Raw genomic sequence first — 27,584 nt, forward strand, 5'->3', positions numbered from 1 at the left:
TATACACAATGTAGACTCAGGCAAACAACGGTGTGTTAGTGAATACACTATGTAGACACAGACAAACAACGGCGTGTTGGTGTATACACAATGTAGACACACACAAACAACAGTGTTGGTGTATACACAATGTAGACAGACAAACAACATTGTTGGCGTATACACACGGTAGACACAGACAAACAACGGTATGTTGGTGTATACACAATGTAGACGTAAGCAAACAACGGTGTGTTGGTGTATACGCAATGTAGACACACACAAACAACAGTGTTGGTGTATATACAATGTAGACATAGACAAACAACAGTGTGTTGGTGTATACGAAATGTAGACCAAGATAAACAACGATGTGTTGGTGTATACGAAATGTAGACATAGACAAACAACAGTGTGTTGGTGTATACACAATGTAGACACACACAAACAACGGTGTGTTGGTGTATACGCAATGTAGACACACACAAACAACAGTGTTGGTGTATACACAATGTAGACATAGACAAACAACAGTGTGTTGGTGTATACGAAATGTAGACAGAGGCAAACAATGGTATGTTGGTGTATACACAATGTAGACTCAGGCAAACAACGGTGTGTTAGTGAATACACAATGTAGACACAGACAAACAACGGCGTGTTGGTGTACACACAATGTAGACATAAGCAAACAACGGTGTGTTTGTGTATACACAATGTAGACATAGACAAACAATGGTGTGTTGGTGAATACACAATGTAGACTCAGGCAAACAACGATGTGTTGGTGTATACACAATGTAGACTGAGGCAAACAACGGTGTGTTCGTGAATACACAATGTAGACACATACAAACAACAGTGTTGGTGTATACACAATGTAGACATAGAAAAACAACGGTGTGTTGGTGAATACACGATGTAGACACACACAAACAACGGCGTGGTGGTGTACACACAATGTAGACGTAAAGAAATAACGCCTTGCTTGTGTATACACAATGTAGACCAAGACAAACAACAGTGTGTTGGTGTATACACAATATAGACACACAAACAACACTTTGTTGGTGTATACACAATGTAGACACAGACAACAGTGTTGGTGTATACACAATGTAGACACAGACAACAAACAGTGTAGGTGTATACGCAATGTAGACACAGACAAACAACGGTGTTGGTGTATACACGATGTAGACATAGACAAACAGTATTGGTGTATACGCAATGTAGACATAGACAAACAACGGTGTGTTGGTGTATACACAATGTAGACTCAGGCAAACAACGGTGTGTTAGTGAATACACAATGTAGACAAACAACAGTGTTAGTGTATACACACGGTAGACACAGACAAACAACGGTATGTTGGTGTACACACAATGTAGACGTAAAGAAACAACGGCGTGCTTGTGTGTACACAATGTAGACATAGACAAACAACGGTGTGTTGGTGTATACACAATGTAGACAAACAACAGTGTTAGTGTATACACACGGTAGACACAGACAAACAACGGTATGTTGGTGTATACACAATGTAGAAACACACAAACAACAGTGTGTTGGTGTATACGCAATGTAAACATAGACAAACAGTATTGGTGTATACGCAATGTAGACACAGACAACAAACAGTGTTGGTGTATACGCAATGTAGACACAGACAACCAACAATGTGTTGGTGTATACGCAATGTAGACATAAACAACCAATGGTGTGTTGGTGTATACACAATGTAGACTCAGGCAAACAACGGTGTGTTAGTGAATACACAATGTAGACACAGACAAACAACGGCGTGTTGGTGTACACACAATGTAGACGTAAGCAAACAACGGTGTGTTGGTGTATACATAATGTAGACTCAGGCAAACAACGGTGTGTTGGTGAATACACGATGTAGACACACACAAACAACGGTGTGTTGGTGTATACGCAATGTAGACACAGACAACAAACAGTGTTGGTGTATACGCAATGTAGACACAGACAACCAACAATGTGTTGGTGTATACGCAATGTAGACATAGACAACCAATGGTGTGTTGGTGTATACACAATGTAGACTCAGGAAAACAACAGTGTGTTAGTGAAAACACAATGTAGACACGGACAAACAACGGCGTGTTGGTGTACGCACAATGTAGACACACACAAACAACATTGTTGGTGTACACACAATGTAGACGTAAAGAAACTACGGCGTGCTTATGTATACACAATGTAGACCAAGACAAACAACGGTGTGTTGGTGTTTACACAATGTAGACACAGACAACCAATGGTGTATTGGTGTTTACACAATGTAGACATAGATAAACAACGGTGTGTTGGTGTATACACAATGGAGACTCAGGCAAACAACGGTGTGTTAGTGAATACACAATGTAGACACAGACAAACAACGGCGTGTTGGTTTACACACAATGTAGACATAGACAAACAACGGTGTGTTGGTGTATACATAATGTAGACACACACAAACAACAGTGTTGGTGTATACACAATGTAGACTCAGGCAAACAACGGTGTGTTGGTGTAAACACAATGTAGACAGACAAACAACGGTGTGTTGGTGTATACACAATGTAGACAGACAAACAACGGTGTGTTGGTGTATACACAATGTAGACTCAGGCAAACAACGGTGTGTTAGTGAATACACTATGTAGACACAGACAAACAACGGCGTGTTGGTGTATACACAATGTAGACACACACAAACAACAGTGTTGGTGTATACACAATGTAGACAGACAAACAACATTGTTGGCGTATACACACGGTAGACACAGACAAACAACGGTATGTTGGTGTATACACAATGTAGACGTAAAGAAACAACGGCGTGCTTGTGTGTACACAATGTAGACATAGACAAACAACGGTGTGTTGGTGTATACACAATGTAGACAAACAACAGTGTTAGTGTATACACACGGTAGACACAGACAAACAACGGTATGTTGGTGTATACACAATGTAGAAACACACAAACAACAGTGTGTTGGTGTATACGCAATGTAAACATAGACAAACAGTATTGGTGTATACGCAATGTAGACACAGACAACAAACAGTGTTGGTGTATACGCAATGTAGACACAGACAACCAACAATGTGTTGGTGTATACGCAATGTAGACATAAACAACCAATGGTGTGTTGGTGTATACACAATGTAGACTCAGGCAAACAACGGTGTGTTAGTGAATACACAATGTAGACACAGACAAACAACGGCGTGTTGGTGTACACACAATGTAGACGTAAGCAAACAACGGTGTGTTGGTGTATACATAATGTAGACTCAGGCAAACAACGGTGTGTTGGTGAATACACGATGTAGACACACACAAACAACGGTGTGTTGGTGTATACGCAATGTAGACACAGACAACAAACAGTGTTGGTGTATACGCAATGTAGACACAGACAACCAACAATGTGTTGGTGTATACGCAATGTAGACATAGACAACCAATGGTGTGTTGGTGTATACACAATGTAGACTCAGGAAAACAACAGTGTGTTAGTGAAAACACAATGTAGACACGGACAAACAACGGCGTGTTGGTGTACACAATGTAGACACACACAAACAACATTGTTGGTGTACACACAATGTAGACGTAAAGAAACTACGGCGTGCTTATGTATACACAATGTAGACCAAGACAAACAACGGTGTGTTGGTGTTTACACAATGTAGACACAGACAACCAATGGTGTATTGGTGTTTACACAATGTAGACATAGATAAACAACGGTGTGTTGGTGTATACACAATGGAGACTCAGGCAAACAACGGTGTGTTAGTGAATACACAATGTAGACACAGACAAACAACGGCGTGTTGGTTTACACACAATGTAGACATAGACAAACAACGGTGTGTTGGTGTATACATAATGTAGACACACACAAACAACAGTGTTGGTGTATACACAATGTAGACTCAGGCAAACAACGGTGTGTTGGTGTAAACACAATGTAGACAGACAAACAACGGTGTGTTGGTGTATACACAATGTAGACATAGACAAACAACGGTGTGTTGGTGTATACACAATGTAGACTCAGGCAAACAACGGTGTTGGTGAATACACGATGTAGACACACAGAAACAACAGTGTGTTGGTGTATACACATTGTAGACGTAAGCAAACAACAGTGTGTCTGTGTATACACAATGTAGACACAGACAACGAATGGTGTGTTGGTGTATACACAAGGTAGACATAGACAGCCAAACAATGTGTTGGTGTATACACAATGTAGACACACACAAACAACAGTGTTGGTGTATACACAATATAGACATAGACAAACAACAGTGTGTTGGTGTATACGAAATGTAGACCAAGATAAACAACGATGTGTTGGTGTATACGAAATGTAGACATAGACAAACAACAGTGTGTTGGTGTATACACAATGTAGACACAGACAACAGTGTTGGTGTATACACAATATAGACATAGACAAACAACAGTGTGCTAGTGTAAACACAATGAAGACATAGACAACCAATGGTGTGTTGGTGTATACACACTGTAGACACAGACAAACAACAGTGTTGGTGTATACACGATATAGACACAGACAAACAACGGTGTGTTGTTGTACACACAATGTAGACATAGACAAACAATTGTGTGTTGGTGTATTCACAATATAGACATAGACAAACAATGGTTTGTTTTTGTATACACAATGTAGACATACACAAGCAACAGTGTGTTGGTGTATACACAACGTAGACAGACAAACAACAGTGTTGGTGTATACACGATGTAGACTCAGGCAAACAACGGTGTGCTGGTGTATACACAATGTAGACACACACAAACAACAGTGTGTTGGTGTATACACACGGTAGACTCAGGCAAACAACAGTGTGTTGGTGTATACACAATATAGACACAGACAAACAATGGTGTGTTGGTGTAGACACAATGTAGACAGACAAACAATAGTGTGTTGGTGTATATACAATGTAGACAGCCAAACAACAGTGTTGGTGTATATACAATGTAGACACAGACAAACAACGGTGTGTTGGTGTATACACAATGAGGACAAGCAACAATATCAACATATTATCGGGTCCATTTTATTCAGCAGTGTATTAAAGATATATTTTTTTAACAAAAATATTTAAAAGTCTATGCTACAGATGTGAATTTGTATCAACTGTAAGTTGGTTTGACATTGACCAACATGTTTTGACCTTGACCAAGATATTAAAGAAATTTGTTTGGAGTAAATATCTGATACTATATCTCTAACACCTTTTGAATTGTGTATTGCGTCCTGTTTTTAGGTAAATACGCACTTAGATCGATTTGACTTCTTGGTTGTCCATTTTAACCGAGTTTTAGTACATATTGCATATGCTATTTCAATATTGAGCAGGTCATTGTGGGCTTTGATTTGGTACCAGTAAATCTTCTCTACGATACGCTAAACACAAAAGTATGACGGAGTTATCGCCCCTATTAATTAACCAGGAACCCTCAATTCTGAGGCGAGCTATATTCAAATTTTCATTATTTTTTTTACGTTCAATTCCGTTTTTTACTCTGTCATCTGTAAAATAAAATAATATCTTAATGTATATTTGATAGCTATTGTCTTTGATCGACAAAAATGAAATGTGTGTTTAAAACTGAATCTTTGGTTGAAACTAGTAAGCAAGTTGTTCAAAATCCGGACAATTTCTTTGATATAATTGTTAATAAAGCTAAGTTAATGTAAAATGAAGCGTCTTCTATATTGCTTTTATCATAATTTCATAAGCACATTATTTTCGATTATTATCAATAATATCTAACACTCAGTCGGATAATTAATAAGTTCAATCCGTAATATTAATGATATGTTCGGTCAGGGTATTAGAAAAAACTTAAACACCAAAATGGCGGAAAGAGAGCAGGAATAAAAAGCGTGATGAAAAGTGATATGCATCATGATATAACTGTTTCAAATATTCTTCGTAGGTAAGTACAATTATTTTCTGGGTATTTAAGAAATACCAAAATATGGTAACGTATTTGCTTTTTCAATGGTTCCAATTACATTTTTGTTATAAGGAGTGCAGGGAGGGAGGGGGGGGGGGGGGGGGGGGGTTGAGATGTTCTGTCTTTGTCGATATAAACATGTTATACATACGGCAGATACCTATTATTCAGTCCATATTTGGTATGTTGTCATGTGTACCTGCCTGATCAACTGCGTCTTTCTGATATTTAACTTTTGTCACTTTCCGTATTTCAGCTTTTAAAAAACGTCATATGAATTGATGCACAAACATCAGAATATATCACAGTGTCATGTGCTGTTTAGTATTCAGAGTCTGTTTATAAAAATAAGAATATTGTATTTGTGTAAGCCCATTAAATATGAAAGAAGAAATACCATTTGAGATAAATGTTCTGATTTCCAGGTAATCGTGAAACAACAACATGATGGTGGCATCACCTCTTAGTCCCCATGATGCCTCAGCACAGCTTACGACTTTCAAGTCATATGTGGCACTGATTGATGATCCAACTCCGGGAAGTAAGTAATATGCATATGTACATGTAACCATGGCAATTACATACACCTACCTATATAAACTAGTGCATGTGGACCCATAGTTTGGAGATTCAGAACATTGTATACATTCAAGTCTAAATCACCAACATACCTGGTATATATGGAAATAGGTAACAACATCTTAAAAGCTGGAAACTTTTGCATGATTCTGATTTGACAATTTGACCTGATTCAGTATTGATTTATTGGTGATCAAGGACAGGGTGATGATTAAACAAATTGACCTGATTCAGTATTGATTTATTGGTGATCAAGGACAGGGTGATGATTAAACAAATTGATCTGACTCCTGTTTTTAACAGTTGAGACAGATGTGAAAGATGGAAAGAAAGCTGATAAGATCTGACTGTTTCTTGTCACCAAACTTTTTTGTTTGTTGTAACCTTTTCCTTCGAATGTCATAATCACAATATAAACTCGATCAACAGCATAGTGATTTAAGTTTTTCTTCTATTTTTATATCATTAGTTGTGGAGAAAAAACTCAAAGCTGCACAAGAATTGAGCGAGAACTTTGAGGTCAGAGGTTTCTGGCAGGTATGTACCCATATATAACCTTCCCATGTAATGTCAGTGACATCTTTCTAGTGATGTTTATCAAAAAAAATAACTACCAGTTATGCTCATACAACATCAACATTGTTATAATTCACACTAGACCATCTGCTTTCTGAATAATCAGATAAATGTAAAAATAGGGGGCTAAAAAAGACAAAAAAAAAGAATTTTTCATTGTAAAAGATATATGCATTAACTTTCACTAAAAAACATAAAAAATCTATATAATCAATTTTCACTGTAACCAAGGCCCGTGTTTCACATGTGAAAGCAGTTTTTGAAAAAAAAGTATAAATACATATTTCAACTTAAAATGCTTCTGATTATTGGAGCTGAGGATACATGATTAAAATGATTTATATATATCTGAAATACCCTTTTTGTTGGTCATTTGATATATTTTACCTGCATTTGTTTTTCAGAGTGTAGTACTCTCTCCACAATATCCACAATTCCTAGCCGATGCTTTGCGAGTATTCCTCAAGATTTTGGAGGAGGGAGAACCACAGTTTATAGCGGAACAAAATATGCAGGTAAGTAGAGACAGATTGACACTGTGTACTGTCACTGAGAGGTTTTTGTTCACAGAAAAAGTTGATGTATTAAGTCTGTATTTTCTTGGTCAATATTCATTGTTATACAGTATTTAGTATACAAATATTATATTGATTGACTGTTTTCATTGTTAACAGCAATTGAGAAAGTTATTGCTTGAGATTATACACCGAATTCCCAGTAATGACCACCTGAAGAAATTTGTACAGCAGATCTTGTCTCTCATGTTTAAACTTCTCAAGGTGAGTAGTACTTCAGTTTTGCAAAGTATTGATTTCTTTTTGTTGGGGATTTTTCATAAGTTCAAAGTCTTGTTTTACTTTTGTACAGAGGGTCAAATTCCAGTTATATTTTTTAGCACAAGTTGATAGGACTGTTAATACAACTGATAATTAAAATAGGAAAGAACGTTTCATTTATGTCCCCCTTGGCTAAGAGTACAAAAAAAGCATTTTTCCCTGTAAGTATATTAGTATACATATATTCTAAGTTTGATTCTATGTTTTAAGCTATATGTTGTTTACCATTTATAGATAGAGAATGAGGAAAATGTGTTGGTTTGTTTGCGGATCATCATAGAGCTACACAAACAGTATAGACCACAGATGAATGAGGAGGTATATAACACACCCAATGGACCTTTTGTCATTCTATAGATACACACCTAATTTAAATAACTTATGTGATATGATAACAGCTAACATTATTTATTTGAGACAGGATATCAAAAATATATAATTTGATTTGGCATTGATCTAAATTCGATGTTGAGACATTTTTCTTTTTTTGACAAAAATGTTTTAAAGTATACTTATCTTATTTATTAAATTCTCTAGTAGTACTGATACTGATTCACTGTTAGAAATTGTAACTTTGTGATTGTCCCTGACATTTTCTTGTTTTTATTAATTTTAGATCAAAGATTTTCTTACATTTGTGAAGAGTATCTACAATGCCATCCCTAACCACTTACCAAAGATTTTTGAACCTCACAACCAAGTAAAGGTGAAGGACGTGATGGAGATCAATGTAGATGCTCTCCTCCAGGAGACATTCACCGTCACAACCATCATGACTGATAAGAAAAATGCTGATAATCAAAACATTTCTGTAAGTTTAAACAGGCAACATTATTAAAAAATCAATATTGTTTTTAGGCAGAAATAGTAAACACTGTGCGAGGGATTCTAATTTTGCAATTGATGTGGATGGAATACAAAGAGTAAATGATGATACCTTGAAAATAAGAAGAATGTTAAAAATGGCATGTTTTGTGATTTCATTAAAATTCCAAACCTTTCTATTTAAACTTTTGGTAAAATCAAAAATTCGGAAAAAATGAATCATGTAAAAAATACCATTACAATAATATGGTAAAGGCCAAAAACACATTTCTGTTGATATCAATGTAAAAACTCTTTTTTTTTCCAGTATAACATCATTCCACGTGGGATCCTGTCCCTTAAGGTGTTGGCTGAGCTCCCCATCATAGTAGTCTTGATGTACCAGCTTTACAAGCAAAACGTCCACCAGGAGGTCGCAGATTTCATTCCTCTGATTATGAACACCATCATCCTACAGCCAGCCAGTGTCCACAGGTCAGTCTTGACACATAGAGAATTAAAACTGGGAGTGTGACTAGTATGAATATTACTGATGCTGAGAGTGTGACTAATTTAGAAATTCCTTATCTCGTATCACATATTGTGGTTTGTGGATGGACGCACCATGTCCTGTACGTAGCATTAACTTCTGAATAAATGTTGCCTTCCACTATCATAGGATACTTCCTTGTGGTGGGTCACCATTGCACCTAGAACATGATTTTAGTGTGTTTAGCCAGACACATGCAAGTATTTCTTAAAATCAAAAACAAGATTTTATCAGAAAAACCTTGGTTTACGCAAGTAGATAAAACCTGTCTATAAACGTCACTCGGGGAGCAGAAAAAAATAACCTCTTCACACAGGTGCTCTTTCTATTACTTTGAATAGCATTACAAAGGGAACCGAAAATGCAACCTATATAGACAGTTGGCCTTTATAGGAATGAAATATGGTGTTCAACAACCTGTCATATTTTGCAATGTTTATAGTGATGGTTTTTAAGGGAAGAGAATTTCAGAAATACACGGAATTGGTTGTTTGAAACTTTTGAATTTCAGAATCTGCTGTTATTTGATTGATTCATCTTGTCTATTGTTGTGTTGTAGGTCCAGTCCATCCTTTAACAAGGAGGTGTATGTGGATTTCATTGCAGCCCAAATAAAGACATTGTCATTCCTAGCCTACATCATCAGGTTTTATCAGGTAACAACAATCATACATAGGAGGTGTCTCAGTAATTTTTGTAGGATTTTTTACAGGCAAATCCAGACCATCGTTTTGAAAATTTTGATGAGCCTCAATGCTTAGAGATATAGTGGTGCCAAAAGAAAATTTTAAGTCCAGGACTCAAATATCTGAGTCCCAAAAATCACTGTCTGTTTGTAAAAGCAGGTGGTGGTAAAAGATATAAGATGATGAATCATTTTAATGAGAAAGAAACTTAAATTGGTAGTAGGACAGTGATAAGTACTGTTGTTTAAAAGCCTCATATTTGTAAAGATGAACTATTTCATTTAAAAAAGAAATCAAAATTAAAGCTAAAGATTTTCCTTTCTTATGCTGACTAGGATGATAATGTATCAAAATTACATCAGAAATAGAAATGATTGTTACAAACAGAATAAAATTATGGTGTGATTATTTGGTATGCTGTTATGTATATTCAGGAACAAGTTCAGGTACATGCCACTCCGATGATGAAAGGTCTTCTGGGATTGCTCACCTACTGTCCACAGGAAGTCGCTCACCTCCGTAAAGATCTGTTGATTGCTGCACGACATATCCTGGCCACAGACCTAAGAAATAGTAAGCTCCTAGAATTTTATGTACTTCATCAAACTTTTGTTAAATCTATGAAGTAAATATTATCACGGTGTTATCTGCAAAGTGAAAATCGACAATTCTAGTTGACCTTCTCCATGTTATATAATTGACGAAGTTGAGTATCTGCTTATATAACACTGTAGAGATGCTTTAGTGAGATGTTGAAAAGTTTGTTGAAGTTCTGCAGATATTTGAGTAGATATGTGAATAGTCTGTGGATAAAGAAACATTTTGACACTTGATTTTATACAAGTCATTTCAAATTTTGTAAGAGAAAGTTGTCTGCTCTAGTTGTTGAATTTATTGCATTTCAAAAAACACTTTTGTTTGCGTTTTTGTAATACTTTTGGTTGGTGAACCAATTTTTGTGAAATTAATTATATGAACAAGTAAGACTATAAATATCTACTGATGTCCTTTTTTGCAGAGTTTGTTCACTGTATAGACAAGCTCTTTGATGAGAATGTCCTGATTGGTTCTGGCTGGACAACATATGAGTCACTGCGTCCCTTAGCTTACAGCACACTTGCTGACCTTGTCCATCATGTTCGACAGGCTTTACCACTCAATGAGCTCTCTCTTGCTGTGAACTTGTTTAGTAAGAATGTTCATGATGAGTCCCTGCCAAGTTCAATTCAAACAATGTCATGTAAACTTCTATTGAACCTGGTAGAGTGTATTCGTGCCAAGAGTGAGCAGGAGAATGGAAATGTAAGTCACACGTACATAGTGTTTATACATGATATTTCTGCTCTCTTCCACAATTAATTATAATGACAATGATATTAAGGCTAATCATGAAAGATCAGGAAAGTAAGTGGGTAACATTTGCACTTGTGTTTTTTTGCCGTCACTGAATTTTTCAGTCTATGTCCAGTTTTGAATTTGCTCTTAAATACACAGGGAACTTAAGCTCAGGTATTACATTCTTCCTGCTGGCAAGACAGCAAACTTGGTAAAAGTTGAGACTGGACAAATATTTGTCCGATCTCCAGTATCTTGCTTTGTATAATATATGATAATATTCACATTGTCAGATCATCATTAAGTCTCTTTTTGACGTTTTCCTTCTTTTATCAAATTTTTATCATTTTTAAAAATTTACCTCAGAAAATAAGAATGTTCCAAAATTGCAGTTGGTTTTTCTCGATGAACATGTATTGCTTACTTTTTCAGGGGAGAGAACTCTTGATGAGGATGCTAGAGGTTTTTGTTCTCAAGTTTAAAACCATTGCCAAAATACAGCTTCCACAGATCCTGCAGAAGTGGTGAGTGTATCCCTGGACAAACAAACTGCCAGTCTTCATAAATGATTGTAATGAAATGTTGTGATGTGATTTCCTACGTTGTAAGGGCCTTGCTAAAATCCAGGAACATTTGGTCTATTAGAGAGGACTTATACACTTGTAAGATAGAATGTTGTGGGTAGTGCTGGTACATGAGAAATATCTGTTGGAGATAACCCACTGAAGCTTATGGTAACTTTTCTTCACTAAAAATGTTTGTTTCAGAAGTTTGTTGAGTTTGTTTTAATGTGTCTAAATATACATGATGCATTACTGTTCATGTTGCATTGACAGTAAATCCAAATTCAGTTTAACAGATTTAGAAACCTAGTAATGTTTATGCATTGAATTTAAACATCACTTGATAGATTTGGAAAGTGTTCATAGCATATAATTTGAAGATTTTCTTTCACAGTAAACAACAACCCCAGGTCCCAAACAACAACCACCAACAGCCTGTTGATCCTAAAACACCAGCAGCTGATGTGAAACCAACACTGGAGCTACCAAAAGTAGCGGCTGAGGGGATGAAGGCAGGACTTGATATTTCCAAACCTCCTGGTGATTCAGTTAAAGATGACAATAAACTACCTTCTCAAGGTCTGCTCTCTGATAGTGTGAAGGACAAAGAAGATAAACCTTGGTCGGAGAAAGGACCAGGGGAGGTAATTCATCAAAGTCAATTTACAAGTAAAATTTTAAATTATGCTGTAACATTTAAAAAAAAAAATAAAAAAATTTCTTCAACATATTTTAAATTGTTAAAATGATAATAAGGCATTGGTTTTGCTCCATGTTTTATTTGCATTTTCAAAGGTTGCATTTATTTCAGAACCGATTTGGGGTGACACCGAGTCAGTACACAACATATTCTGTGACAGACTGTCGTGGCCTGGTGAAGACGTTGGTCTGCGGAGTGAAAACCATTACATGGGGCATTGTGTCCTGCAAAGCGGCAGGTGTTGGTCAGTATACAGGCCATTTGTGGGTATAGAAAGTGATATTTAAAAACACTGCTGCCAACATGTATTATCTGCTTTTCTGGCTTTGGACTGTACTGTAGAATCATTAATTTGGGAGATTTATTTTCATTGATTTCATGTGTACTCTTTTTCCATGAATTCATATGTCCATGAACTGGTAGCTTTGGTATAAGTGGATTTATTGAGCTATGTTTATCCACGAAATAAAGTGTCCCTTAAATAATTAAAAAAAAAAAAAAAAACAGCGAAAATAGAGCTCCACCAAAATATATGATTTTACAGTATGTGAACTTTTATTTTTAAACTTGTCAAAACTACATGTTACGATGATTCCTAAACTCACTTTATTTGGAGTTTTACTTGCCAACATGTTGTCTAAACCTGGCTTTTTTGTATCTCCCAGATGCGACAGTGATGCAGAGTAAACAGTTCTTACCGAAGGAGGCTCTAGTCTACATCCGCCTGGTAAAGTACGCCCTACAAGCTCTGGATATATACACCATCAATGTATCTCCGTCAGGACAGGCTGTTATCAGACCTGCTGTGTAAGTCACATGAAATGATTAGGCTACAGATGAAGCGCAGATGATACTGTAAAATGTTTAAATTTTGAGGTTGATATTTGTGTTGATTTCCAGATTTGAAGTGTCTTTTAGGAGTTGGGATTGACATGATAAAGTGTTTATGTTTGTAGGGTACAGACTGTAAGGACCAAGGAAGAGAAAGAAGTCCTGGAACATTTTGCTGGTGTGGTGAGTACTAATTACACTGATGAGTTGGTAAAAAGGTGAAAAGCATGTCTGCAGATAGACAAAAGGTGAAAAAACAGAAGTATGCAGTGTTTATTATGGAGGTACAGTAAGATCCATGGTTGGAAATGGGAGATTCTATGATTGCTGTACAAATGAATGTGTAGTGTCAATACATGATTGAAAGTCAGTGGCTTTTACAGTAGCCTGTGCTTACATAAAATTGATATCAATATTTCTAAAAATCAAAAGCATTTTTCTTCAGACGTTACTGAAGCAACAATACTATCATCTTCTTTCCAGTTTACTATGATGCACACTCTGACATTCAAGGAAATATTTGCCCAGACAGTAGAGGTGAGTTATATCAACAGTCTGATTGTTGACTATGTGGTAAACTGAAGGAGTTTACATTAATCATTTTGAAAATATTTTCTTGTTATCTTACTTTCCATCACTGCTGAAGACAATACTCTGATATTGGTCATATCTACTATCTTCAGCTTATTGTCATAAAACTGCAAACAGTATCTGTTAAAAAATTTTTTTCAAATGAATCTAAAGATAAAATGTTACTAAAATAATATTTCCGCATGAAAGAAGTTGCTCTGATGTTATTAATTTTAAAAAGTTAGATTGTTGTGATGATGAATGTTTTCCATGTGGATATTTTTCTCTGTGTTTTCAGTATATGGTGGATAGAATTCACAACAACTATGCTCTTCAGGTAAGCACTAACTTTATCTATATGTATTGGTGTTCATAATACAGATGTAAGTTATTCGAGAGATGAAAAATGTAGTGAGGTAGGTGCAGTGTTATGGGATGGGTCAATCAGATGTGTTACAATATTCTATACTTGTGGCCCTGATGGGAGGGGTATATGAAGATTTGTTAACCTAAAGGTGTCATATCTCCTGATAATGTAGCTACAATAGAACAAACAATTTCAACTCCTTTTTCAATATATTATGTACATATCTATACGGATCATTCTAAGTGTAGTATGAAGTGTTGTGGTTACAAGAAAACTTTGATCTTCAAAATAGTGTCCACAAGCATCTAAGTGGTGCTCCTCATTTGATGGAGAGTGGCGAGCACTTGTGTTAATATACATGTGTGAGTTTAATTGAAGTAATTCTGATTTCTTAAAATTATCAGTTTGATTGTATTTATTTCCAGATTGTGGCAAACTCGTTTCTGGCAAACCCAACCACCTCTGCTACTTTTGCCACAATCCTGGTTGATTACCTTCTGGCTCGTCTGGAGGAGATGGGTTGTAAGTATCTCACAATTCTATTAGTCATGAACAGAGCATCTTTGCTCTTTAGTTACAAGTGACTTGATTGGCTAAAACACTCATTGATAACTGATTTTATGTAACACCTCATCCTATTGATGGAAATACTTTTGTAAGACAAAGTCACCCTTTTAGGTTACTATCTGCTGTGGGTGACAAGTGATACTGTAACTCTACTTTTTAATAATGTAATGTCATTGTGAACTGAAACACATATTCAATTCTTCTAAAACTATCACTTTATACCCCTGTTGTTTCTGTAGCTACTATGGACCGATCAAATCTGTACCTGAAACTTTTCAAGCTGGTGTTTGGTTCTGTGTCGCTGTTTGCTGCAGAGAATGAGAAAATGTTAAAGGTTGGTATATAAGAAAAAAATTACAGCGAATACTGTTTAACGCTTTTTATCTTAAAACTTCCGTTTATTTACTTCAACAAGCTCTATAAACAAGTAACCACATCTTTCACAAATCAATGGATGCAGTTATATGATCACAAATATTTTTTCGAATTGCAGAGAATGAGAAAATATTTTTGTAACTGATTTGTCTGAAGCTCTACAAAGAATTTAACCATTTTAGAAGCTATAATGATGTATGACTGAAACTAAATCTCATCCTTGTTTTGGTGTTGATAGCCCCATCTTCACACAATTGTCAACCGATCTATGGAGTTGGCAATGAGTGCAAAGGAGCCGTATAACTACTTCCTGTTATTGCGGGCTTTGTTCCGCTCCATTGGAGGCGGTAGTCATGACCTTCTGTACCAAGAGTTCCTGCCCTTGCTACCAAATCTACTGCAAGGTAAAGCATTCAGTAGAATCAATCTTTTTATGTCACTGTTCAACATGAATTCAGATACAAGACAATATACATGTATTATTGAAACTACAGTGCAACTTCCCAAAAAGGTTCCTTCTCAGTACCGATCACACATTGAAACTTAGTGAAATGGCTATGCACCAAATGATGTCCCTTTATTATAGTAGTAAAAACCTTCTCAATATTAATCCCTCTCAATTCTGAATACTGAACAGATTTTGTGTCCAAAATTATTGAAATATATTGAAAATCACTTCTTAAAACTGGCCTTACCTGAACAGTCACACCTGAGTTCTGACCAGTGCCTATTACAGGGAGGCTTTGTGCAAAATACATACACTAATTGTAGGATTATACTTAACATAATGTAATGTTATCTCAAGTGACAAATTGAAACCATATCAAATGAGTACATTGTTTCACGAAAGCCAAAAACGGCTACAGAGGATGTGGAAATAAGTACTGATGCAGGGTTAAAAAGCTGCAGTTGTCAGTCTAAATCGTTGGTAATTGAATAATGTTAATTTAACACATACAGAATAGAAAATTGGTTTATTTTTCTTATCAGTGAAAACACTTTTACATTAAACTGATCAGCCAACAGGAGCTATGTCACGGTATATGTAATGCTACTTTCGAGATAGCCAAACAATGCAGATTTCTTCTTGGCTGAATTCGCATGTGATATAAAAATATCACTGTTTTTCCTCTTTGCCGAAGTATTTTTTGCTCCATAAAGTATTTTTCTGTATTCAGTTTGGCATCTGTTGTGTAAATACTGAAGGCGAATGTAATGTAATGTAATGTTGTAACAGTGGTGATGTTTAAACACACGGGAAAGTTTAGACAGATGAGATGCTGTATGTTTCCTTATACAGGCCTTAACAGTCTACAGAGTGGACTACATCGCCAGCACATGAAGGACCTGTTTGTGGAGCTCTGTCTGACTGTCCCTGTCCGACTCAGCTCTCTACTGCCTTACCTACCTATGCTGATGGATCCACTGGTGTCCGCACTTAATGGATCACAGACCCTTGTCAGTCAGGTAGGTATATTGACAGTCTTTGTTAGCATGACAATTTGTCAATCCTGTCGCTCGCTTCCATCTGTAGGTTGTGAAATGGTATTCACCATTTGATCTAAAGATAATTCTCACAGTTAATTGATACTTTCATTTTAAAGTGAAATTTTAAATTAAAGTTTTTTCTACATTGAATATTTTACCTTCGTGTTATGTAAAATATTTTATCACATGTTTCTGTTCTCAGGGTTTGCGGACACTTGAATTGTGTGTTGACAATCTCCAACCTGACTTCCTGTATGACCATATACAACCTGTCAGGGCAGAGCTTATGCAGGTGAGTTAAAAGAGGGCTAGTGTAGCTTGCAGGTCAGTTTAAGAGGGCTTGTGTAGTAACATTTATGGTTTTGTGAAGGAAAAGGCATTGTGGAAAAGATCAAAAAAATTGTTGCAAGTAAAGTTTCCCGCGATGCGGGTGCCCTATAGTAATCACCTTGTCCGTCTGTCTGTCCGTCTGTCTGTCCGTCTGTCTGTCTGTCCGTTTCGCTTTCTGCACGATATCTTGAGAAGGAATGATGAGATTTTGATGAAACTTGCTTATGATACTTGGTACATAAGTCCCTTGCTCAAGTTCGATGTTCGCCAAATTCCGCGCATATTTAATGAGGCTGCTGCAATCTGATTGGCTGAATGTTTTACATGTCTGTCGGTTTCGCTTTCCGCGCGATATCTTGAGAAGGAATGATGGGATTTCGATGAAACTTGCTTATGATACTTGGTACATAAGTCCCTCGCTCAAGTTCGATGTTTGCCGAATTCCGCGCATATTTAATGAGGCTGCTGCAATCTGATTGGCTGAATGTTTTACAGAGAATATCTTCTGAAGGAATGATTTGGGATTTCTTTAAAACTTGCTTTGTGATACTTGGTACATAAGCCCCTCATTCGAGTTCAATGTTCACCCTGTCCGTCTGTCTGTCTGTCCGTTTCCCTGTCCGTCGATCCATATATCTGTCCATCTGTCCATTTTCATTGGATTTTGATGAAAGTTGCTTTCAATACTTGACAACTGTCCATATATTTCTTAATATTAAGAAACTCAATCATAAGGGGTAGGTATTATGCGGGGCCCTTCCTCGACATTGGTCTAGTTCTTTCTTTTTGATAAATACATAAATTTTGTCAATGAAAGTAAATTGAGTAAACACACTTCAAACAAAATCAGTCAGCATCCTAGCTTTTTGCTTCATTATTGATCATCAAAAATAAGTGAAAATAAAACAAAGAGTCGCAACATAGCACTATCAGACTGAAAATATGTGTCTCCAGAGACAGTCACTTAGTCCATGTTTGGTGATGTGTCCTTTCTCACCACAGGCCTTATGGAGGACACTACGAAGTCCTGTCGACAACATTGCTCATGTGGCATTCCGGGTGCTTGGGAAATTTGGTGGTGGTAATAGAAAGATGTTGAGGGAACCACAAAGGGTAAGTTTATATAGAAATGTGAGATCTATTGATTGTTTAATATAGCTGTTGTCCACCAAATTTTAGGTCACCTTAGACAAAGTCTTATAGTGACACATTGCATTCATCTTCGGCATTGTGCATCCATAAACAATTTTATATTTTCTACTTTTCTCAAAAACCTCTGAAACGATTTCAATGAAATTTTGCAGAAACTTTCTTTGACCAAAGATGAACCAAAAAAGTAAATATGGTCCCCATCCCACAGGGGCCTGAGGGACAGGGCCAGAAAGGGTCAAATTAACTTCAAAAATCTTCTTGTCAACACCCAGATATAAAAAAATCAAATAATCTTCAAGGATGGAAGCATATTAAATGCTGTTTCAAAATTGTGTATTTCATGGCCCCAGGGTCTCACTTTTTCCCTATGGGGAGGGGGTAAACTTTACTATAGTTCATATGGGAAAAATAGATTTTTGAGCACAACTTATTTAATTTCCATTGGAAAAATTTCAAACCTGGTTAGAATTATGAGAGAAGGATGAGGGTTTGATGGTATGTCCACATTGATCCTATCTGATCCCCAGGGGCTGATGGGCAAGGCCGAAAGGGGTCAAATTGACTCAGATTTCAAAAATCTTCTTAATACCCGGGTATTCATGGATGGAAGCATCTTAAGATGCTTAAATTACCAAGATGTCAAATTTATGCATACTAGGTTGGCTATGACAATACATCACTGGCAGTCATGTTTCAAGGTTAAAGGGCAAAGTCACTGTTACTAGTTACAGAAATTGTCAAACATTGATATATATATATTGTATGGGAGTGGTGAGCTTATTCAATTCTGTGACAAAATGTTTGATATATTTTATTGTTATTATATACAAAAGCATATTTCTAGCGTAGTTATGTTTTCTTTCTTCAGCTACAATACAATGACCGTGAGACTGTTGGACCCTGTATCACTATCTACTTCCAGGATGTGAAAACTCCCATCACCCTTCCGGTGGAAAAGGTCAGTCTGGTTTACTGTAATGCTATAACAGCAGTAAATTAGATAACAATCTAGTTAGACAAACATATAAACAATCCCTGATATCAGTGTTCTATTGATTAAACTTGCAATCTCTCTCCTGTTTCTTACAGGCATGTGATCTCTAGCTTCTTCTATTTGATACAACAAAATAGCTAATGGCTAGACTCCAAATTTTTGTCTGTCTGAGGTAATAAGTAACATTACAACAGCCTGTTATCTTTCTAACAGAAGAATATTCCAAAATTTCATAGGAGGGGTTTGAGGTACTTTAACAGACACTGCCTTCCAATAAGTTTTATTTGGGAATAAGCCCATGTCTTGCAATATGCATGTCCATATCTAATGCCTTTCTGTAGAATAACTTGCAGCATGCTATTATATTGTCATGTGAAAATTAGCACACCCTCTGACTTTGAGTCAGAGAAGGTTTGTTGGCCCCCTGGACTTACTGTAGGATAAACTCTGTATATATGATCCTTCCACCCCCATGATAATTATGGCACAGTTCTATTGCTTTTATTACCGGTTATTGAAGTCGTCCTCACAACTTTCCATTATTGTCTGAATTGCAGGCGATCGATGCTGCCCTCACCACTCTGAAGTGTAGTACATCTGACAACTTTGCAAGGAGACAGGCCTGGGAACTCATCAAGTGTTTCTTAGTATCTGTGATGAACTTGGAGGATGATAAACAGACACTCACCAACCTATTCACCCATCCAAGGTAATGTCTCACCCTCTTCACCCATCCAAGGTAATGTCTCACCCTCTTCACCCATCCAAGATAATGTCTCCCCCTCTTCACCCATCAAAGGTAATGTCTCACCCTCTTCACCCATCCAAGGTAATGTCTCACCCTCTTCACCCATCCAAGGTAATGTCTCACCCTCTTCACCCATCCAAGGTAATGTCTCACCCTCTTCACCCATCCAAGATAATGTCTCACCCTCTTCACCCATCCAAGGTAATGTCTCACCCTCTTCACCCATCCAAGGTACTGTCTCACCCTCTTCACCCATCCAAGGTAATGTCTCACCCTCTTCACCCATCCAAGGTAATGTCTCACCCTCTTCACCCATCTAAGGTAATGTCTCACCCTCTTCACCCATCCAAGGTAATGTCTCACCATCTTCATCCATCCAAGGTAATGTCTCACCCTCTTCACCCATCCAAGGTAATGTCTCACCCTCTTCACCCATCCAAGATAATGTCTCCCCCTCTTCACCCATCCAAGGTAATGTCTCACCCTCTTCACCCATCCAAGGTACTGTCTCACCCTCTTCACCCATCCAAGGTAATGTCTCACCCTCTTCACCCATCCAAGGTAATGTCTCACCCTCTTCACCCATCCAAGGTAATGTCTCACCCTCTTCACCCATCCAAGGTAATGTCTCACCCTCTTCACCCATCCAAGGTAATGTCTCACCCTCTTCACCCATCCAAGGTAATGTCTCACCCTTTTCACCCATCCAAGGTAATGTCTCACCCTTTTCACCCATCCAAGGTAATGTCTCACCCTCTTCACCCATCCAAGGTAATGTCTCACCCTCTTCACCCATCCAAGGTACTGTCTCACCCTCTTCACCCATCCAAGGTACTGTCTCACCCTCTTCTCCCATCCAAGGTAATGTCTCACCCTCTTCACCCATCCAAGGTAATGTCTCACCCTTTTCACCCATCCAAGGTACTGTCTCACCCTCTCCACCTTCCCATGGTACTGTCTCACCCTCTTCACCTTCCCATGGTCCTGTCTCACCCTCTTCACCTTCCCATGGTACTGTCTCACCCTTTTCACCCATCCAAGGTAATGTCTCACCCTCTTCACCCATCCAAGGTAATGTCTCACCCTCTTCACCCATCCAAGGTACTGTCTCACCCTCTTCACCCATCCAAGGTACTGTCTCACCCTCTTCACCCATCCAAGGTAATGTCTCACCCTCTTCACCCATCCAAGGTAATGTCTCACCCTCTTCACCCATCCAAGGTACTGTCTCACCCTCTTCACCCATCCAAGGTAATGTCTCACCCTCTTCACCTTCCCATGGTACTGTCTCACCCTCTTCACCTTCCCATGGTCCTGTCTCACCCTCTTCATCTATCCAAGGTACTGTCTCACCCTCTTCACCTTCCCATGGTACTGTCTCACCCTCTTCACCTTCCCATGGTCCTGTCTCACCCTCTTCATCTATCCAAGGTAATGTCTCACTCTCTTCACCTTCCCATGGTACTGTCTCACCCTCTTCACCTTCCCATGGTCCTGTCTCACCCTTTTCATCCATCCAAGGTACTGTCTCACCCTCTTCACCCACCCAAGATAATGTCTCAACCTTTTCATCCATCCAAGGTAATGTCTCACCCTCTTCACCCATCCAAAGTACTGTCTCACCCTCTTCACCTTCCCATGGTACTGTCTCACCCTCTTCACCTTCCTATGGTCCTGTCTCACACTCTTCATCTATCCAAGGTACTGTCTCACCCTCTTCACCTTCCCATGGTACTGTCTCACCCTCATCACCTTCCCATGGTCCTGTCTCACCCTCTTCACCCATCCAAGGTACTGTCTCACCCTCTTCACCTTCCCATGGTACTGTCTCACCCTCTTCACCTTCCCATGGTACTGTCTTGTCACACATGGTTCTTGTAATATAGAAATGTTCCGCTGGGATGTGATTTTATTGATTTATTTGAAGACTTTGATAATCATCACTAAAGATATCGACTGAGTTGTGTATATTATCTTTAAAGATATTTTTAACCATTTCAAAATTTTGCAAATGTCCATTCTTCATATATTGATTTCATCAAGATTCCAGAGTTGTTACATTTGATTTCCTGGTAACAAAAGATGATGTGATTTATTATACAAGAGGTTGTGTTGACAATGTTTTCTTTATCAGAACAATATTTGGTTTACTTTCAGCTTCACAGAGAAGGAAATTCCCCTACAGACAGGACCCCTGTATAAAAACCCTGATTCTCATTCACGGAGGGTCCATGAACAAGCTCTTACGGGCATGTTTGGTAAGTTTTATACATTTTTATTAGAAAGCAGTTAAATTTTTATATTCACAAGGTAGGTACTCAACCCCCACCGAAGAAGGCAAGGGCTGTTCCATCAGCTGGCCTCGATTTTCTGGGATGCTTATGGTATTCGGATGGTAGATTATCTACAAAATTGACAAACAATCAATGGCAAATATTATGCGTTACTTCTTAGGCAGTTCAGAGAAAATATTAAACTCAAGCGCAATGGAAAATTCAGTAAAGATATGTTGTTTGACCAGGACAATACCCCTGTTTCCAAGTTTGTCATTGTCATGGCTGCCATTAATGATTGTGGCATTGAATTGATTAAACATCCACCTTGTTTGCCCGATCTCACTCCATCAGACTTTATTTATTTCCATTTCCAGTACCTACGTTCAGTTAGATGATAATGTCATACATAAAGTGGCAAAAAAAGGTGGCGTTGGGGCCCTTTAACATCGCTGGCAAAAGTGTATATATACTGAAGGGGATTGTGTTGATAAATAATGCAATACATACCAAAGTCCAACCCTCAAATATGGGGCTCACGACTGATCAATCAGCCCTCATATCTCGCGAAACCATTGACAGCTTTAGTTCATATTCACGCTATATCATCACCCTACAAAGGTCGATACCTGATGATGTATTAGTGGTCATCAGGAAAGGTCAAAGGTCACCCTTGACCATAGATTTAGATCAGAAGAGAAAAACTGGGGGATGGGAGTAAATGAGACAAACATTTTACATGGTGTCATTTAACATTTGGCAGGAAGAAGAGAAACCATTTGTGAAGAAGTTGAGACACAGCTTGCTACTCTTGTGTTTGTTTAAGGAATAAATAGTATAGAGAACAGTTATAATGATTGTGTTTATTGACCTCGACCAGTTCTCTCTAACTTCTGTTTCATGTCAGTATTTCATATCGATGATGCTGTTTACATGACTGTAATGTTGTCTGTCTATCCCCAGTCGCGGCTGCCATTAAAGAGCTACGACAGACAGTGCTGACGTTCATGGCATGTATGGTCCGCCATTACACAATGATATCAATATCCCAGCAGTGTGGTAAGTAGGCAATATTCTAAAGCACCGAGGGATTTTTTTCACAAAGTATAGAAACAATATAACAATAATTCAAATGAGGAAATAAAATGGACAAAGTATGTTTGTATATATTTTAGATAATGGACAATTTAAAAAATATTTATTTTCATTCTATTGTAATGAGATTCCAGTGTTAAGTAATTTATAAGTCAAATATGAAATCCACCTGAAATGTAAGGAAGATCATGATGGTAAACAGTGTTGAATGTTTGACAGAGAAACTTGATTGAAGTCTTTGGATTCATGCACCATATGTCATTATGAAACTCTCCATTATATTGAAATTCACTTTTTTAGTTCATATGATCTGTTCAAATGTCACACATTGTAGTATTGTTGTTTGTTAGGTTGAGTTGAGTTAAGTATTGTTGTCAAGTCTATTTATAGATTATCTACATGTGGTCTTCCAGGTCCGTTCCCAGTAGGGGAGAAGCAAAGTAAACTACATGGGATGGACACACAGATCCTGATTGATGCACTGGCTGTCATCATGGGCCACGAGGAGAAGGAGCTATGTAAACCTGGCAACCTAGCTCTCATCCTTATCCTGGATACGGCTACAACCATACTTGGCAGCAAGGAGAAGGTACATGGTTTTTACAGAAGTTGGTTAACCAGTTTGCCAGGAATGGTATTTCTTACAAACTTTTCAACTGAACACACTTCAGAAAAAATGTCCCAGGGTTCCTCAGTTTATACAGCACATATATAACTTGCATTCAAATTGTCAAAAAATGGTATGATGGAACATATTTTAGGAGATCTTAGACTGTGCACAGTTTTGCAGTTATTAATAATTACATGCATTTTAAATGGCTTACTTTTACTTTCCTCTAAATTTTTATTGCTATTACATGTGATTTGTATGGTTATCATTCACTTCCCCCATACATACACAGGCATGTCAGCTGCCCATGTTTGACTATCTGGTGGAGAGAATGTGCTCCCTGTGTTACGACCGTGCCTGGTATGCCAAATGTGGAGGGTAGGTGTATGTCTCATTGTAATGGCGCTTAACCAGTGGTTAGTGTAGGCTGCTGTAGCAAATTTTGAGAATGCTACACTAATGACTTCTTATTGTGTTGTGTCTATGTTGATATAAAACTCTAGGCCAACAGGACTATGTTCCTCTGTTGTATTAAAGTAGAGGCTGATTTTGTGTTGTTCTTGTTATAACGTTTAAAGTGTGATAGAATGTAGTAAACTGGGATTAGTCTATGATAGAAAAAAATTTGTCTAAAAATGTTTATACACAGATATTGTTTGTTGTAGATGCCTGGCCATCAAGTTTATGTATGAACGAATGTCTTTAAAATGGGTACTAGAACACCAGTTTATCTTCCTAAAGGCGCTGTTGTTTGTCATGATGGATCTCACCAAAGAGGTATTCCTTTGAATACACCCCTAACAAGTCCATCTCTCCGGATGTTGCTCCGACATTTCCTTTGTACACACCCCTAACAAGTCCATCTCTCCTGATGTTGCTCAGACTTTTCCATTGTACACACCCCTAACATGTCAATCTCTCCTGATGTTACTCAAACTACACCTTTGTACACACCCCTAACATGTCAATCTCTCCTGATGTTACTCAAACTACACCTTTGTACACACCCCTAACATGTCAATCTCTCCTGATGTTACTCAAACTACACCTTTGTACACACCCCTAACATGTCAATCTCTCCTGATGTTACTCAGACTACACCTTTGTACACACCCCTAACATGTCAATCTCTCCTGATGTTACTCAAACTACACCTTTGTACACACCCCTAACAAGTCCATCTCTCCTGATGTAACTCAGACTACACCTTTGTACACACCCCTGACATGTCAATCTCTCCTGATGTTACTCAAACTACACCTTTGTACACACCCCTAACAAGTCCATCTCTCCTGATGTTACTCAGACTACGTCTTTGTACACACCCCTAACATGTCAATCTCTCCTGATGTTACTCAGACTACACCTTTGTACACACCCCTAACAAGTCCATCTCTCCTGATGTTACTCAGACTATTCCTTTGTACACACCCCTAACAAGTCCATCTCTCCGGATGTTGCTCCGACATTTCCTTTGTACATACCCCTAACAAGTCCATCTCTCCGGATGTTGCTCCGACATTTCCTTTGTACACACCCTAACAAGTCCATCTCTCTGGATGTTGCTCCGACATTTCCTTTGTACACACCCTAACAAGTCCATCTCTCTGGATGTTGCTCTGACATTTCCTTTGTACACACCCCTAACATGTCCATCTCTCCTGATGTTACTCAGACTATTCCTTTGTACACACCCCTAACAAGTCCATCTCTCCGGATGTTGCTCCGACATTTCCTTTGTACACACTCCTAACAAGTCAATCTCTCCTGATGTTACTCAGACTATTCCTTTGTACACACCCCTAACATGTCCATCTCTCCTGATGTTACTCAGACTATTCCTTTGTACACACCCCTAACATGTCCATCTCTCCTGATGTAACTCAGACTACACCTTTGTACACACCCCTAACATGTCCATCTCTCCTGATGTTACTCAGACTACACCTTTGTACACACCCCTAACATGTCCATCTCTCCTGATGTTACTCAGACTACACCTTTGTACACACCCCTAACATGTCCATCTCTCCTGATGTTACTCAGACTACACCTTTGTACACACCCCTAACATGTCCATCTCTCCTGATGTTACTCAGACTACACCTTTGTACACACCCCTAACATGTCAATCTCTCCTGATGTTACTCAGACTACACCTTTGTACACACCCCTAACATGTCCATCTCTCCTGATGTAACTCAGACTACACCTTTGTACACACCCCTAACATGTCCATCTCTCCTGATGTTACTCAGACTACGTCTTTGTACACACCCCTAACATGTCCATCTCTCCTGATGTTACTCAAACTACACCTTTGTACACACCCCTAACATGTCAATCTCTCCTGATGTTACTCAGACTACACCTTTGTACACACCCCTAACATGTCCATCTCTCCTGATGTAACTCAGACTACACCTTTGTACACACCCCTAACATGTCCATCTCTCCTGATGTTACTCAAACTACACCTTTGTACACACCCCTAACATGTCCATCTCTCCTGATGTTACTCAAACTACACCTTTGTACACACCCCTAACATGTCAATCTCTCCTGATGTTACTCAGACTATTCCTTTGTACACACCCCTAACATGTCCATCTCTCCTGATGTAACTCAGACTACACCTTTGTACACACCCCTAACAAGTCCATCTCTCCTGATGTTACTCAGACTAATACTTTGTACACACCCCTAACAAGTCCATCTCTCCTGATGTTACTCAGACTATTCCTTTGTACACACCCCTAACATGTCCATCTCTCCTGATGTTACTCAGACTATTCCTTTGTACACACCCCTAACATGTCCATCTCTCCTGATGTTACTCAGACTATTCCTTTGTACACACCCCTAACATGTCCATCTCTCCTGATGTTACTCAGACTACACCTTTGTACACACCCCTAACATGTCCATCTCTCCTGATGTTACTCAGACCTTTGTACACACCCCTAACATGTCCATCTCTCCTGATGTTACTCAGACTACACCTTTGTACACACCCCTAACATGTCCATCTCTCCTGATGTTACTCAGACTACACCTTTGTACACACCCCTAACATGTCCATCTCTCCTGATGTTACTCAGACTACACCTTTGTACACACCCCTAACATGTCCATCTCTCCTGATGTTACTCAGACTACACCTTTGTACACACCCCTAACATGTCCATCTCTCCTGATGTTACTCAGACTACACCTTTGTACACACCCCTAACATGTCCATCTCTCCTGATGTTACTCAGACTACACCTTTGTACACACCCCTAACATGTCCATCTCTCCTGATGTTACTCAGACTACACCTTTGTACACACCCCTAACATGTCCATCTCTCCTGATGTAACTCAGACTACACCTTTGTACACACCCCTAACAAGTCCATCTCTCCTGATGTTACTCAGACTATTCCTTTGTACACACCCCTAACATGTCCATCTCTCCTGATGTAACTCAGACTATTCCTTTGTACACACCCCTAACATGTCCATCTCTCCTGATGTTACTCAGACTACGTCTTTGTACACACCCC

General features: G+C 38.3%; 1 protein-coding gene across 1 annotated transcript in view; it reads left to right on the forward strand.

Moving 5' to 3' along the window:
- The first annotated feature begins 6,455 nt into the window (after positions 1-6,455).
- Positions 6,456-27,584, forward strand: part of LOC132565525 (transformation/transcription domain-associated protein-like) — a 59,972-nt gene continuing 38,843 nt past the window's right edge. Inside the window, exons 1-30 of the mRNA XM_060230174.1 lie at positions 6,456-6,549; positions 7,057-7,106; positions 7,568-7,678; positions 7,838-7,942; positions 8,234-8,317; positions 8,616-8,810; positions 9,132-9,298; positions 9,913-10,009; positions 10,474-10,612; positions 11,058-11,341; positions 11,807-11,898; positions 12,332-12,581; positions 12,749-12,881; positions 13,303-13,444; positions 13,594-13,651; positions 13,952-14,005; positions 14,337-14,375; positions 14,831-14,927; positions 15,212-15,306; positions 15,586-15,751; positions 16,648-16,814; positions 17,038-17,127; positions 18,168-18,278; positions 19,186-19,275; positions 19,869-20,020; positions 22,217-22,317; positions 23,296-23,391; positions 23,841-24,016; positions 24,330-24,415; positions 24,703-24,814. Of these exons, the coding sequence (XP_060086157.1) occupies positions 6,456-6,549; positions 7,057-7,106; positions 7,568-7,678; positions 7,838-7,942; positions 8,234-8,317; positions 8,616-8,810; positions 9,132-9,298; positions 9,913-10,009; positions 10,474-10,612; positions 11,058-11,341; positions 11,807-11,898; positions 12,332-12,581; positions 12,749-12,881; positions 13,303-13,444; positions 13,594-13,651; positions 13,952-14,005; positions 14,337-14,375; positions 14,831-14,927; positions 15,212-15,306; positions 15,586-15,751; positions 16,648-16,814; positions 17,038-17,127; positions 18,168-18,278; positions 19,186-19,275; positions 19,869-20,020; positions 22,217-22,317; positions 23,296-23,391; positions 23,841-24,016; positions 24,330-24,415; positions 24,703-24,814 (3,633 nt within the window). The remainder of the gene's footprint in view (positions 6,550-7,056; positions 7,107-7,567; positions 7,679-7,837; positions 7,943-8,233; positions 8,318-8,615; positions 8,811-9,131; positions 9,299-9,912; positions 10,010-10,473; positions 10,613-11,057; positions 11,342-11,806; positions 11,899-12,331; positions 12,582-12,748; positions 12,882-13,302; positions 13,445-13,593; positions 13,652-13,951; positions 14,006-14,336; positions 14,376-14,830; positions 14,928-15,211; positions 15,307-15,585; positions 15,752-16,647; positions 16,815-17,037; positions 17,128-18,167; positions 18,279-19,185; positions 19,276-19,868; positions 20,021-22,216; positions 22,318-23,295; positions 23,392-23,840; positions 24,017-24,329; positions 24,416-24,702; positions 24,815-27,584) is intronic.

This window comes from Ylistrum balloti, unplaced genomic scaffold (assembly GCF_031769215.1).
Source record: "Ylistrum balloti isolate Yb309-2 unplaced genomic scaffold, AGI_CSIRO_Ybal_v1 Utg369724, whole genome shotgun sequence".
Taxonomy (NCBI): domain Eukaryota; kingdom Metazoa; phylum Mollusca; class Bivalvia; order Pectinida; family Pectinidae; genus Ylistrum; species Ylistrum balloti.